This window comes from Melanotaenia boesemani, chromosome 19, assembly GCF_017639745.1.
Source record: "Melanotaenia boesemani isolate fMelBoe1 chromosome 19, fMelBoe1.pri, whole genome shotgun sequence".
Classification (NCBI taxonomy): Eukaryota; Metazoa; Chordata; class Actinopteri; order Atheriniformes; family Melanotaeniidae; genus Melanotaenia; species Melanotaenia boesemani.
In genome coordinates, this window is record NC_055700.1 from 11,718,849 (window position 1) to 11,733,726 (window position 14,878).

General features: G+C 37.3%; 2 protein-coding genes across 3 annotated transcripts; one reads left to right on the plus strand and one right to left on the minus strand.

Moving 5' to 3' along the window:
* Positions 1–2,197: 2,197 nt before the first annotated feature.
* On the plus strand, positions 2,198–6,021 carry rx3 (retinal homeobox gene 3). Its single transcript, XM_041970319.1, has 3 exons — positions 2,198–2,604; positions 2,871–3,106; positions 5,128–6,021. The coding sequence occupies exons 1-3, from the start codon at positions 2,343–2,345 to the stop codon at positions 5,575–5,577; spliced, it is 948 nt and encodes a 315-aa protein (XP_041826253.1). The 5' UTR covers positions 2,198–2,342; the 3' UTR covers positions 5,578–6,021.
* A 1,454-nt stretch (positions 6,022–7,475) lies between these two features.
* LOC121630269 (gastrin-releasing peptide) lies at positions 7,476–9,205 on the minus strand. 2 transcript variants are annotated; one of them, XM_041970452.1, is made up of 4 exons: positions 9,143–9,204; positions 8,549–8,605; positions 7,819–8,048; positions 7,476–7,724 (listed from the first exon to the last, which is right to left on the minus strand). In XM_041970452.1, exons 2-4 carry the CDS (start codon positions 8,577–8,579, stop codon positions 7,671–7,673), a joined length of 315 nt encoding a protein of 104 aa, XP_041826386.1. In that variant the 5' UTR covers positions 8,580–8,605; positions 9,143–9,204; the 3' UTR covers positions 7,476–7,670. The 2 variants fall into 2 exon arrangements, with proteins under 2 accessions (XP_041826386.1, XP_041826385.1); XM_041970451.1 differs by having other exon boundaries at positions 8,549–9,205.
* Positions 9,206–14,878: the final 5,673 nt, after the last annotated feature.

Genomic DNA, 14,878 nt, shown 5'->3' on the forward strand with positions numbered 1-14,878 from the left:
ATACAAAATATCTGAAAACAATGCAATAGTGAAATTAGCTAAAAGTAATGGATAAACAGTTAACAGCACAAACTCAGCCACAGCTTTTGTAAAAAGGTTTGGTATTCGACAGTAAAAGACCAAAAGTTTACCAAAACTAAACAACTAAAATAACTTTAGACATAAAGTTTGCAAACAAAACATTATACTGGCACATTATTAGGTTGGAGAATATCTAAAATTATTCACTGTATTACAATAAATGATTGAAAAGGCAGATAAACATTTAAGATAAAAGTAATTCATAAATGTAATTAAAACCAATATTTAAAATAGTAAATTATATAGAATAAATTGAATGGTTGAAATAATATGACATTATCATGGATAAAATGTTGAAACTGCCCCATTAATCAATTAGGACCGAGGAATCTTCTTGGATGAAACATTTTAAATAGACAAGCTTTAAGCTTAGACAATTAACTAAGAATTAGCTAAGAGTTAGCCAAGTAATGCATAAACAGTGGAACACAGGTGAGAGTTATATACATCATGCGGGGTAGCCCACACCCTGAACAGGCTGCTGCTTCACTAAAGCACAGCAGAGACAAACAACCATGCACATTCACTCATTGTCTATTTAGAATCACCAATTACACAAGCTGATATATTTATTTGAGTTTTAGTAGGAGGAAGACCTGGAAAGTGCTTCAGCTGGCACAGAGAGGACATGTAGACTCTATGCAGAAAGGTGCCAGCTGATATTTTAACAAGGAATCTCACAGTACGATGACAGTGGTTCTCATCACACCACCAGAAAGCCCACGAGTCATCATATGTTAAATACTTACCAATGAGTAAATAACTGGAATAGCTAAAAGTAATGAATTAAGAGTGTGGTGGTTAGCACATCACATCACAGCAGGAAGGTTCAGTTTGACCTTCAGCTGGAACTTTTGCTTCATTTTAGGTGCTCTGATCTCCTTCCCAAAGTGCTTTAACAAGCATGTTAGGTTAACTGGTTAATCTATACCGACCCAAAGTGTGAGAGGTTGTTTGTCTCTGTGATGGACTGGTGATCAGTTCAGGGTATACCATAACTCTTGTTTGATAGCAGCATAGTGCCCCCATAACTCTAATGATTTTTTTTTAATTACATAGGGATACAGTTTAAAGACTGGCTGATCTGCTGTCTTTTCCTGAGCCAAAGCAAGTAGCCTACATTTTTCTATTTTTTTTTCATTATTTATTTATTTTATTTTTGATGAGTTAAAAACTGTAAAAATGAACACGAGCTGTTAGAATCTGCAGCTTGCATTTAGCATAATGGCCTGCTTGTGTGTGCCATGAAAAGATGAAAAAAAATGAAAAAAAAAAAAAAACAAAAACAAGTAAATACCTTTAAAATGTGTTCATTCAGCTTCCTGCTATCTCTCTGAGTCCCACTTCCTCTGCTGAGCAAACAAAGGTCAACTTCTTAAATGGGGAAAAGCTAAATAGTTTAAGGGGTTTTAACTCTTTTGGGTAAAATATTGTAATCCCCTTAAGCAGGATTACCACGTTGCTGTCAACCTTTGTTTGCTGTTAAGTGGCTATAGCTTCAAATTGTTATTGTTTGTGCTTTGTCAACCTATTTGACTCAACACCTTAGACAAAGTTTGAAAAAAAGAAAGAAGCAAAAATCTCTGCTGGGCATATACATGACTTCATTAATATAATAGGCCCTGCAAACCTTTCAAGTTACTTCATCATGTGTTAGGAAGTGTTTTGGTATTTCCTCTTGACGAATAAAACAAATAGTTCTTCTTATAAAGCTCATTCATTTTTGGCAACAATATCTTGACGATTTGATTAAATATTAAGCTGTTATCTTGCAATCCTTGTCCTCATCAGAAATCTTGTAATTATGATTTTGTTGTACCTTAATCTGTGGGCCTAATCTTCCTCTTTTTTTCACAGACTGACATGAACATGACATCTGGAGGAGTGGAAAGATGGTTTTAAGATTTATGTAAGTAGGTTTAGAGCCAGCACTGCCTGATGTACTTGGATGGGGAGGAGCTAGGCAGGGTGTGGAGGCTGCTGACTGCATGGGCGCCCGGTTTACCCCCTAAATCCTGCAGGACCAAATCCAACAGTACCTCCCCTTTCTGACGTGGTGCAGGGGGTGCCGCGCGAGTAGGGGGTCTTACAACAAGCACTACTTTAAAAGCTGGCTTCAAAGATGCTCAACAACCACTGAGCAAGACATTATCTTGTGTATCGCAAGTTTCCCAAATCCAAGAACAGGGGAGGGGAAAAAGTCTAGGAAGAACTCGGAGCGCGTGTTTCCTGACAGATTTTTCTAAGGGCTTTATCAACAAATGTGGCTTCTTGGATCAACTTCCCAAGTGGTGATGATGGATGAGCGCACGTCTTCCTCCACGCGCTCCGTCCAGTGTCCTGGGAACAACTCGTCTACGATCCACAGCATAGAGGCCATACTGGGATTTAAAGAGGACACCATCTTCCACAAATCAGCCTCCTACAGCGTGTCAGAAAAAGTTCTGGTCAAAGATCCAGAGCGCAGCGGGAATGTGATTGTGAGCCAAATGAAGAAGAATCATTACTCAGACAGTTGTGACAGTGAGTACATTCAGTTTCATCCTGTTTTTAGTTAAGTCAGAGAAGATAAGTGTTTTGTGTTGAAGGTTTGTACACTTTTTATTTAGTTTCTTTTATTTTTCGTTGAGTAGCCCTGCGCCGAACTCTGTACAAGTCCATTAAGAATAAAAAATAGACCTGTTTAAACTTGTAAAACTGGATCAGAGTTACTTTTGAACCAAAACTTGACCAAACTGGTTCATTTCACAGTTTTTCCTCCGCGTCCTGACGCTGTCTTCTCTCGACAGGTGTGTGTTGCGGCAGCAGCACCGGTGAAGCCTCTTTGTGTCCAGACTCGCCGGACAGAGACGGAAAACTGTCCGATGACGAAAACCAGAAGAAGAAACATCGGCGGAACCGGACCACCTTCACCACCTTCCAGCTCCACGAACTGGAGCAGGCTTTCGAGAAGTCCCACTACCCGGATGTGTACAGCAGAGAGGAGCTGGCCCTGAAGGTTAACCTGCCGGAGGTCCGAGTGCAGGTGTGCCCCTGAAATATTTTATTTCTTTTTCAAATCTGCATTGAGGCCCAGTGGAAGGACATATAACTTACTATATAGAAATAAGACCATATCAGTTCAGATTCAGACAACTTTACTGGTCCCAAAAAGAAATTAATTTGGGGCTTGCTCATATTCATATAACATGTCAACAAATCAGTCAACAGAACTTTAGGTCGACAATCTGAGAAATGTCTACATGACAGAACACTTTAAGTAGGAGCTGCAGCTCTCTTTATTTAGAAGAAGACACACTCCGCATTCTAAATATCTTAATTGATTTATTACCCTTTCATTTTATTTTATTATTTTAAATATTCAAAATATTATATATATATATAATATATATTTATTATTCCTTCAGTCAGTTCTGTATGGAAAAAAAACACTGTATAATCATACATGAGAAAACATGTACAAACAGCAAATGTATGTATGTATGTATGTATGTATGTATGTATGGGTGCACATACTGAATTATGAGTTCTATATCTTCAGCTACATAATTACTATAACCCTATCTAGATAACCAGATGTAGACCTATATGTCATAATTCAAGGCCCACACTCAGGTGGCCTGTTGTTGTTCCAAGCTATTAAGTTCCAAAAGAAAAGAACAGTCGTCTACATTAGCTAGTTTAACAGACACAAAGATCAGAAAAGTAAAATAAAATAAAATAAAATAAAATAATAAACAAATAAATGAAAAGAAAGATGGTAGGATAAAATTCATTCATTCGTTCTCTGTACCGCTTGTTCCATTAAGGGTCGCGGGTGAGCTGGAGCCTATCCCAGCATTAACAGGTGAAAGGCAGGGTACACCCTGGACAGGTCACCAGTCCATTGCAGGGCCAACACATAGGGAACAAACAACCATTCACACTCACACACACACTCCTAGGGAGAATTTAGAGTAATCAATTAACCTAACATGCAAGTCTTTGGACGGTGGGAGAAAGCCGGAGAACCCGGAAAGAACTCACGCATCCACGGGGAGAACATGCAAACTCCACACAGAAAGGCCACCGCCCTCAAGGTTCAAACCTCCCCCCAGCCGAGATTCGAACCAGCAACCTTCTTGTGACCTTCTTGCTGTGAGGCTGCAGTGCTAACCACCACACCACCTAGCAGTCCAGTTTAAAATATCAATTGTCAGAATTCAATCGCCTGATAACTGAAGGGATAAACTGACTTGGAGAGGTACTTTGTTTTCCTCAAGTGAGCGCAGCAGCAGCAACTTGAAGGATCATCACAAACTCTCTGCGATGGGTTTGGTGATGGTGACGGCCTTCGGTTTTACAGTTGTCCCAGAATGAACTGAAATCTTTCTGTTTCACTCCAAATATCTTTGAGCAGATCCTGACTGGCTGTTCTTATCCTTGATAGAAAGGCCATTAAACCAAGAGATCAAGAGGAAAAAAAGACTTTCAATATACTGAAAATAAAAAAAATTACAAAAGTCCTCAGTAAATACACATTCTGCCTTTTGTTCTAACAAAATGGCAAAATAAAAAAATATATAGAACATGATTTCTTTAAATCAACTTTCGTTGTCTCACATTTTAAGTCTTGCGGTACATCAGTCCTAAATATAAAACATAATATATATATTTATATATATATATGTAGTTATTGTTTCTTATTTTTCTACGTTACATCTTTACATCAAAACCTTTTGAAATACTAAGAACAAATATAAATTAAAAAATATGCACTGTAACTTAATGATAAAGAAATTATAATTTGTTGCAAAAGAAATCTAATCTTTTATTACCATTAAACCTTAAAATAACTTTTTTTTTTTTTTTTGGAACTGTCAGTCATGATTGCCTGCAGTGAGACAGCTTAATTAAATCTTTAAATCTTCAGACATTTTTAATATACAATATCTTCCTTTAAAATGATCATTAAAAAACTACATTTCAAAGCAGGGAAGTTTACTCTCTTTTTAATCTCACTTTTACAGTTAAAAGTTCTCAAAAAGTTCGGATTTTGTTTTTTAGGTGTGGTTCCAAAATCGGAGGGCCAAGTGGCGTCGTCAAGAGAAGCTGGAGGTGAGCTCCATCAAGCTGCAGGACACCCCCTCTGCCTCTCTGCTCTCCTTCAGCCGCTCTCCCACCAGCTCCCTGGGTTCTGGCTTTCAACTAGACCCCTGGCTCTCCAGCCCGATCACCACCTCCGCTTCCCTGCAGTCCCTTCCAGGCTTCATCAGCAGCGCACAGAACCTTCCGGGCACTTATGCTCCTTCTCCTCCCCCTTCCATGCCCTCTTCTTTGCCGGCCTCTTTATTCAGCTCCTCAACCCTGGGACACAACCCTCACCTGCCCCACATCGGCTCTATGTGCCCCCCGGCCCCGGCATACCAGTGCTCCGCTGACCCGAGGAACTCCAGTATTGCCTCATTGAGGATGAAGGCCAAGGAACACATTCAGTCTATTGGGAAGACGTGGTGATGCTAAGTGGAAAGTTTTTGGACATTAGGACCCAGAAATCCCCCTGCTGACTTTTTTGCATGCTACACCTTCCTGCAGATGGGATTGTAAATGGAAATTTTTAAAAGCGATGACTACCGTTACCCTCCAGGATTCAAGACTTCATCCTCATTAACACAAGATTTCCTGAAAAGCTGTGAAATACCTGTAAAGTATGACTCTTATGAAATTACTTGTTGTATTTGGTGTTTTTCTTCACTTCTATCATCTCTGTAAATTTTTTCTGTGAATCTTAGCATTCAGTCAGCCCTGTCCCATCCTTAATGCAGTGTTATGTTGCCAATTTCACTAAATCATTCCATGGGTGGAATCTGTATTCCATCTGTATCTGTTTATTCTGCTCATATACGGTGGAGAATTATTCACTTTGGGTCAGATTCTTGGTCTTTTTCATAAAAAAATGTAAAAAATGTCATTTTCTCTAAAGAATAAACTCTACGTCTAAAAATCATTTGACGAATGTATGACTTTTCTAATTTTCCTAAATAATCTGGGGTTTTTGGGACTATTAGATTTGTCTGTGATGCTGGATGTAATTTAAACAGTATAAAATGTGATTGTGTTGAATGAATGCAGTGTAAAAGGAAAAATATTTCAGAACAACACCAATTATCTGTAATTTATCTACTAAGATCATATTTATGTTGAGATATTTGCTGGGTCAGACATCTTGGAGTATAGTTTTTAAACTCAGCACATACCAAAAAGGGAAATAGTGAGTGCAGCACTCTCAGTGGTGGATGGTGTCAAGATCAGGGAGAAATAGAACATTCAGGAAGAGAAATTAAACCTGAAATTAACTATTGTTAAATAGTTGATTTAAGCTTTCATTTTACAATACGTATATCTTTTTTCATAATGAATGCGAAAGGACACATTTAAAAAGTCTAAACCTTCATACCAATAATTTAATTCAAATTAACATTAATAAACATGGTGGGTTTTTACACATAAGTGGTTTAAACTCCTGGACCTCCTCTATGTTGTAAAGAACAAGTCGGTCATCCCACTTATTTCTCCTCATTAACTCCTGTAAACTGTATCCCATTCCCTTCTGGGATTAGACTCGTAATGGGGGTGAAAGTGGCTTGCTCTTCCATTGTTAGCCAATCATCCGTCACAAATGAGTAAAGTGAAGTAGAGTGAAAAATTTCCTTTGGCTTTAAGAGAAAGACGTGTTTAACCAAACTGTTGCAATTAGCATTTCCTATTGACTGCTACTGTACCCTGGGAGCTATAAATAAAACTGATCATCAGTCATCCAAATATCTAAAGCACACAAAACCTTGGGTTTTTGTTTGTTTGTGTGCCTTCTTTCTATTGTGAAAAGCCATAGCCGAAATAAAAAGTGATTTCATTCTGTTTTTATCTATGATCATGGTCATGTTTACATTTTATGCCCCAGTTTACTAGAAAGATACTTAAAACGACTCACAGAAACAACAGATACAATTAAAATTGATATTGTGCACCATCTAGTGGTCAAAATGGGTTAGTGCACAATACAGAGTGCATGATGAAAATGGAGCATCTCTTCAAAAGGTTGGTTACCATGTGGCTTTGTCATCCTGGAAAATGCTCCTTATAATGTGTTGATTTGGAATAACTCGATTATCAAAGGAACAAGTGGAACCAACAAATATCATCCCACTGTACAACATAACCAGAAAATCCCTCCATTTTACACTTTCAAAGGTTCCAGCAATCCTTTTCATTTTACAATAATATGTATTATGAAACAATAACAAGAAATATTTGATGAAAAGAGGAGATCACTCATGGTGTGTAAGTCAAGAATAATCTGACATCTACAATGCAGTTTTAACAATGTTACATTTATTTCAGATTTTCAGCTTATGTAACTCAACCTTGTCAGATAACTCAGTAGTCAAAACACTGTGAGGTGAGCATGTAGAAATTTAAAATGACTCAAAATTAAACTTTTTCACATTTCCAGCATATTCTTACAGCAGCAAATATACACAGTGTTCATATGTGATTACAGAAAAGGTAAAGTCAATAACTGTTTATTTAAAACATGTTTTGTCTTGCATTCAGGAGGAGCCGTTGTCTTGCAGCTTCAAAGCCAAAAGAAGCAGATCTGACATCTATAAAACAGTGATCAAATGGAGAAATGTCACTATATTTTTAACCACTTAAAGAATCACTCATGAGTAAAGGAGGTTAAATCTACAGACTGACCTCTTGGAGATATTCTGCTCTCTCCTCTTCTCTCCAGCTACGGTGGAACTGAAGCAGTCTTCGCGGATTCATGTGTTTTTGGTTCTTAGGCTGCAGAGCCCCCACAGGTGTCTGATGTCGGTCCAGCTCAGAGATCCTGACTGATTCTGAGGGTGTGAGGTAGTCCTTGTCAGTGTGTGCCTCCTGCAGTTCAGGCTGGCTCTTAATGCTCTTTTTCCCCATTAAATGACCTGGGAAGTTAGACACAATGGGATGCATTAAGGTCTGTACAGTAATTTTGTTTGTAGTCTAGCTAATCTGTTCATTTTCATCCCATTTTTGTATCTAGATGTTCAGAATATGATAAAATGCAATCCAGTCTTGAATCAAACGCTTCTCTTTATTATTGAATTTATTTAATTCAGCTTACTATAACAGATTTATCACATTTTATTTGTGGAACAGTCAAACAGTGACAGAGACATAATGTACTGGTCTTTTTGAGCTGTCAGACAAATAAACACTGTCTTTTGTTTGTTTGTTTGTTTGTTTGTTTTTGTTGTTGTTGTTGTTGTTGTTAAGAAAATTAGTTTTCAGAATGGGAAAGTACAACAAAGAATGCAGATGTCCTATATTCTGTTCAAAATACCATCCCTATATAATTTGTTCTAAATATCATCACTAGATAATGAACGAAATTCCCATTAAATTAAAAACAATGCTCTTACTTTAAAATGTGCATTTAACTTACCTACTGCCCAGTGATTGCCGCGGGGATACATTTTTCCAACAACTGCTGCAGGACTCTCTGAGCAGTGAAAGAAACAAGGTATTGCAGCCAGGATAATAAAAACTGGCCAAAGCGGTCTGCAAGTCCATGCATAACATAAGCATACTCCGCCCATTGTATGAGAAAATATCAGATCTAAAGCGCGTATAATAATCCTTAAGTAGCAGTTAATCAGTTGATATAACTTTAGAAATTCTCCAGAATAGTAGATTTTTACGCTGCGTCCAGCTGCGGACTTGCTGAAGTTGCCTCCTGATGCCGTTGATAGAAATGACTAATGATGAAAGTTAAATGCCCCTCCTGATACAGCTGTACGTCAGTGCCACGCAACCGCCGCCAAAATAAGAAAGTGATGACAAATTATGATTTGTAGTGTTTGATTAGGCTACTTATCGCTGTTGTTCGCCCAGATATTTGGGGGTGACTGCAGGAGGTGTCAGCGTCATTTCATGGAACTTGATGGTTTCCGTCTAGCAGAAGGGTCGTGACCATGAAGAAATCTGCACATCATTCATGTAGGTAACAAGAGAAATGGTCGTGTAAAAGTATATTTACTTTGCCAAACATTTTGAACCTCAAGTAACCAACGAATTTAAGGGAGGCGATGGCTCCTCTTTAAATTTTGTTGGTTATATTTACTGATGACCGGAGGTGAGATACTTTTGAAACTGAATGGGGTGGAGTCTATTCTCATTTACACACAGGTGGAGTAAACCGGTAGCCTACCAGATTGTATGTAGTCTACAATGACATCTACAGTTGGCAGAGAGGTGGGAGAGCTAAAAAGGTTCGAAGTTGTTCCTGAAATTGGCTTGCCCACAGCATTATCTTGTCATCATGAATAATTTATTATTAAAAAAAAAATCATACAGAAGAGCAGGAGACCGTCTTTTCCTCTTTGTCAGAATGTGGTTATTCACAATGTAACTAAAGCACCAGCAGTTTAATCTGAGAAACAGTTTTGTGTGCTTAAGTTCAATGCAGGTTTCCAGATGTTATTCATAAAAAGAAACCGATGAGTGACCTGCAGATCATCATGTGTTTACAGTCAGGATAGTCTGTTAGACTCGGTCCAGTTGGGAGTGCAAAATTCTTTAGGACATCAGGAGATGTGAAGACACACAACAAAGAAAACGCGTTCATCTATTGGTTAATGCAGAACAACTTCATTTTCTAGTACATAAAAGCTAAATATGGAGCATCCATTCAGACTTGGGTTTATCAGAATTCAAATCAAAATCAAAACTTTTCCTGAATTCTTCCACATCTGACTGCGAGTCAATTGTCCCAGCCAGAGGCACCTGTTGTCCCACACCTGTTTATGTCACCATGCCATGTCCTGAGCCCACAATGCACTCTGTTTTATATTCCGCTTCCTGTATTTGGTCCACTTGAAGCGGATTGAGATCTTTGTTTGTATGTCTTCTTCTTTGATTTGAATCAGAATTTGTTTGTACATTCACAAAATCATAATAGTTTTTTAAATCCACTCACGTCAGTCTGAGTAGATTGAAGTTAGTGTTTTTCACATCTCAACATCCCAATAATGTCATTAATTTCACTATTATCCATCACTGATCTTGTGTAATTAAAATAGTTTAATTTGATTCCATGAACACTGTTAACAAGTGTATTACTTCCATCACCCAAAAGAAAACAGTGAAAATAATCTCATGTTCTTTTTTCAGGTCAGATTTCAAGAATTGCCCTCCACTTCCATTTTCTTCTAAAAACACATCTGGCTCAAAACAGACCAAGTTGGCAACAGTTGAAACTCAAGAGTTCATAATGACACTTTGCAAACCAATGAGATTATGTCATGTGCTGCATCCATTATTTAGACAGTCTGTAGACATTAGCAGCGAGTCAGCTAGACAGTAAATGCAGACAGGATTTTCTGGATTTGCATGAGGATAAAATAATCTTGGTTTTCAGTAACAACTACCCCTCTGCCAAACACACAAAGCATTCTGGCTTCACATTTTAAATCTACTGTAGAAATACATTAATTTTAAACCCATCCTGTGCCACAAAACAATGTCTGTATTCATGTCCACTTGCATGACTGTTAGGTTTGATGTTTTCTTGCTATTGTACTTTTTTATCACGAGACTGGGTCACTGAGGAATAAATGAATTAGTTTACACAGAATCCGTCTAACTGTCTGTAGGAATGATACAATATTCAGTCCAACAGGGTTAGAGCATTGAGGTAACATAGAAGAAAAACCTTTTATCATTAACAGTCTATAAAAGGTGGACAGGGCTTCTGCTTCTGTCTATAAATGAGCGGTTTAAACCAGAAATCAGTCAGATTCCATTTAATCTGTGAAACTGACACTGCACAGAAAGCATTTTTCAACAAGTTCATAATCATAATAATAAGCTTTAAAAATTCCTCACAACAGCTTGACATTCATAATGTATATCATGAATAACTTTACAGGACGATAGACTATAAAGCAGAATATATTTTATGATGAAGTTCTTGTGATTAACAAATTACTTCTGCAGATGTAATTTGTCAGGCAGATCCACCCCATCATGACTGGATTTCACGTAACCAAGACAGCTGACAGCCAAAATGGCAAACTCAAAGCAACAGGATTCGTGTCGGATTTGATATCTTAAATTATGGTTTGGTTTGTTGTGTTTGCAAAAACATGGCATTTACAGCAGAAGTGAAAATAATCTAAAATCTCACAGTGTACAAGTCATTAACCTGACTTCCATTAGTCACAGCCACATCTTCTTTATGTCTAGGACTCTGTTCTTGCCCTTCTCTTTAAATTTATATTCTATGAGTCTTCCACCTTCATTACTGGAGTACCTCTTTAATTTAACAGCCATCGCTGATGATACCACAGTACATTCCTGCTAATGGTAATACCCTGCTAGAAGATTTACCGTGACACTGTGGTGAAAACAGAGATCATGGAACATTTCAGACATCACAACAACATTTATGAGTACACAAACATTTCACAAACCAAATATTTAAAAATGCTGTGTCATTCTGTAATGGGAGATATTTGTGCTTTATGTATCTGAAATGTGAGCTCAAAGTCTTTTTTTTAATGTTGTGTTCTAAAACTTGTTTTTGGTGATTGGCTCGCCAAAGACCAAAAGTCCCTGAAGTCCAGTTAAAATCTTACATAATCAGAAGAATTCTCACCAGCTAGAAAGTATAAAAGACTCCAACTGTTCATTGTGTAAACTGTCCTTTTTCATAATGTAAAATCGTATATAAATAGAAAAGGTTATTACACTGGGGTTTGAGGTTCTTGGATGGATGTGAGAAAAGCTCACAGAAATGTTTATTTACCTCCCACAAGTCAGTTTTAAAACAACACAGCGATTCCTCAGGCTAATTCCTGTTTGTACAATTTAACTGATGAGAGTAGATGTAGACTGCAGACACACAGACCAACTTTTAATATGTGAGACTTCTAAGATGCAGACATTGACAAAGAATTAAAGAGACGTATACCACCTGCTGCTGTACCACATCTCCTGGCTCTCCAATTAACTCTAAAACATACGTTCCTTTTTTGTTAGGGGCTACAGTTTAGATTTAGAAGATAATATTGTTTCAGAAAACCAGCAGATTGGATGTCAGTAGAGACATTTAAGTTAACAAAGGAGTACCTAATAACCCTTGATGCATAGTATAAAAAATAGTTTATTACAGAGTATTTGGGCTTCTGGAAAGATCAACAATGTGACTTAAGCAGTCCTCATTCACAATGAAGCACCCGAGCATGAGTCTGTGTCAGATTTTCATACTTGACTGATCCCTTTCATGACAGGGATGGTATTGACATACAGTTTGTAGGAGCAAGAAATGCAGACAAATAAATAATCCACATAGGTACGTAACATTTTGTGTTGAAAAGGTTGAGGGCTTCCTCTGGCTATTGTCAGGTCACAACCTTACACACATCCCCGCAGGATATTGGAGAGTATAAATGGCTCGAAACATATCACATCTTCATCCAAGGATGACCTTAACAAAGCAGGATGAGTCACGTATGTTCAAAGGGCAGCAACAGGTAGGACGGTAAGGTGCAGTGCCATATGAAATATTTGTTGGTTTATTCTTATTGGAGACTACAGGATTTTTTATTTTTTTTTAAGAGAAAACAAAATGGTTTTGTATCAATGCACTACTGAAGGACACAATTCTTAACATCACAAAGGTATAAATTTGGGATGGCCGCACACTGAGAGGCTGCAAAGGTTTTCAATTAACTCATAACTTAACAAACAGCCATTTGTGTCTGATTGCTTCGCCTTGATCCCCTGCACAGAGAAACACACTATTATTATCAAGCGGCACAATTAAACCCAGTCAAAGTACTTCAAAAGGCTTTCAGCACATTTGATGTGTAATTATGGGTTTTAAAGTCATAAAGTAAGCTTTTCAAGAAATGTTCAAGTAAAAGAACTATTACTCACTGGAAGGACATACACACCCTGCAGTGTATAAATGTAAAAAGCACTGAATCAAACTACAAATGTAGTCATATCTGTGCATTCCACTTTTTGGGGGGTTGAAACAGCAGATGGCACTGTGGGGTGAATTTAGACAGGATTTGGCTGCAAAATGATAAGTCAAGTATTGTGACTTAATTTAAATGCCATGTGTGTAACATTAGAATTCATTATGTGAAACATTCATGAACATGGAGAATGAGGCTATTTGATTTACTAAAATCTACACAGATATATTTATTTGCCAATAATTGTTGTAGCTATAGGAAAATATAGATGTGAAATGGTACATCTCTGTAGAGTAATTTGATTTATTTGATGACCAAATGTAACCCCAAAAGGAATTGCTTTCTAGTTTTGAGCTGTGATAATAATGACCTTTCGATTTTTTAGTCATTTCATTTATTCTTTTCAAATTTCACATGATACACTAAGTGGTCTGATGATGGTGTCATGACTTTAATAATACCAGCTTTATGAAAAGTAAAAGAGGGACATTTAAGAGAGGTCTTTCATTGGGAAAGTATCAATTAAAATAGATGGTTTTCTATTATGTGATCTTCACTCTTCATCGCTGTTTTGACTGTGAAATCATTTGCTAGCTACCATATCAAATTCCTCAAAGGCAGTAAAGGGATTTAAAAATATATAGCTTCTTATTGTCATTGTTGCTATATAAGTACTGTATCCTTTTAACCATGTGCACTAAAAACGTCATGTTTATTTAAGGTTAATTTAATCATTTAATTGATACCACACACACATACTGTATATAGTCTATACAAACGTAGTCTTGACTATTAAAATTAAATGCTATTAAAAATTTGGTTTGTATTTTGTGCATCACTTTATGCACATCTCTCCCAAAATACAAATTTAGTTAAATTTAGAATTAATTTTTATGGTTTTGAACAATGTTTTGCTGAATTGCATGATGTTCTTGTACAGCACTGGCTATGAAGGGGTTAACTTGGGAATCTGGAGCTTCCTGGGTGATATGAAGATAAATCTTTTCCCCTCATTCCTAGTCTGTGGTAGAATGTGTCCTTGTTTCGCTTCAGAAAGAGGAAACGGTGGGAAAAGCTGCTTTCAGTGGAAGAAAACGGCAAAAAGAAAACATTACTGATTTTCGATTTGTAACATTTGATTACATACGGCACTGTGGTGGTTATATGTCTGTTATATGTGGTTGATATTTGGTAAAAAAAAAAAAAAGCAAATAAAGAACGTAATATTCTGGCTGTCTAGCTTTTAGCAGTCCCTCTAATAGACAAAATGAATGGAGGCAGAATGACGTCATGTGACTCTGTCAGGGGTGGGGAGCAACCTCAGCCTCCTGCACTGAATCCGTCATAGTTTGTAGAGGCAGGAGACACCACAAGGGCCTTTTATTATATATACAAATATGCTGAATTTTAGCTGCTCTTGCAGGGTTTTAAAATCCATTTGTGTGGTAAGGTGAATAAACCTTGTGTGGTCATTTACATTAAGGAAAATTAGCTTAGGCTGCAGCACTGTTAGCTGCCTTTGATAGCTCTACCAAGATGAATAAAAGACTGGGAGTAGGCCTAAGAGAGTCAGACTTTTTCTACTGACAGCCTCTCTCTACAGTCCGCTCTACAGGTAGGTTATGATATATGTGAATTTGCAAGCTCATTTTTGGATCTAATACATGCATTTTTTTGTGTTGGTTTGTTATTTTTCATGTAGGCTTGAAGAATACTCAAAACAGGTCAATACAGTTCATGTTTGCAGATGTAAAATGTCATAGGAAAGAGTGAAATTGTTACATGTGAGA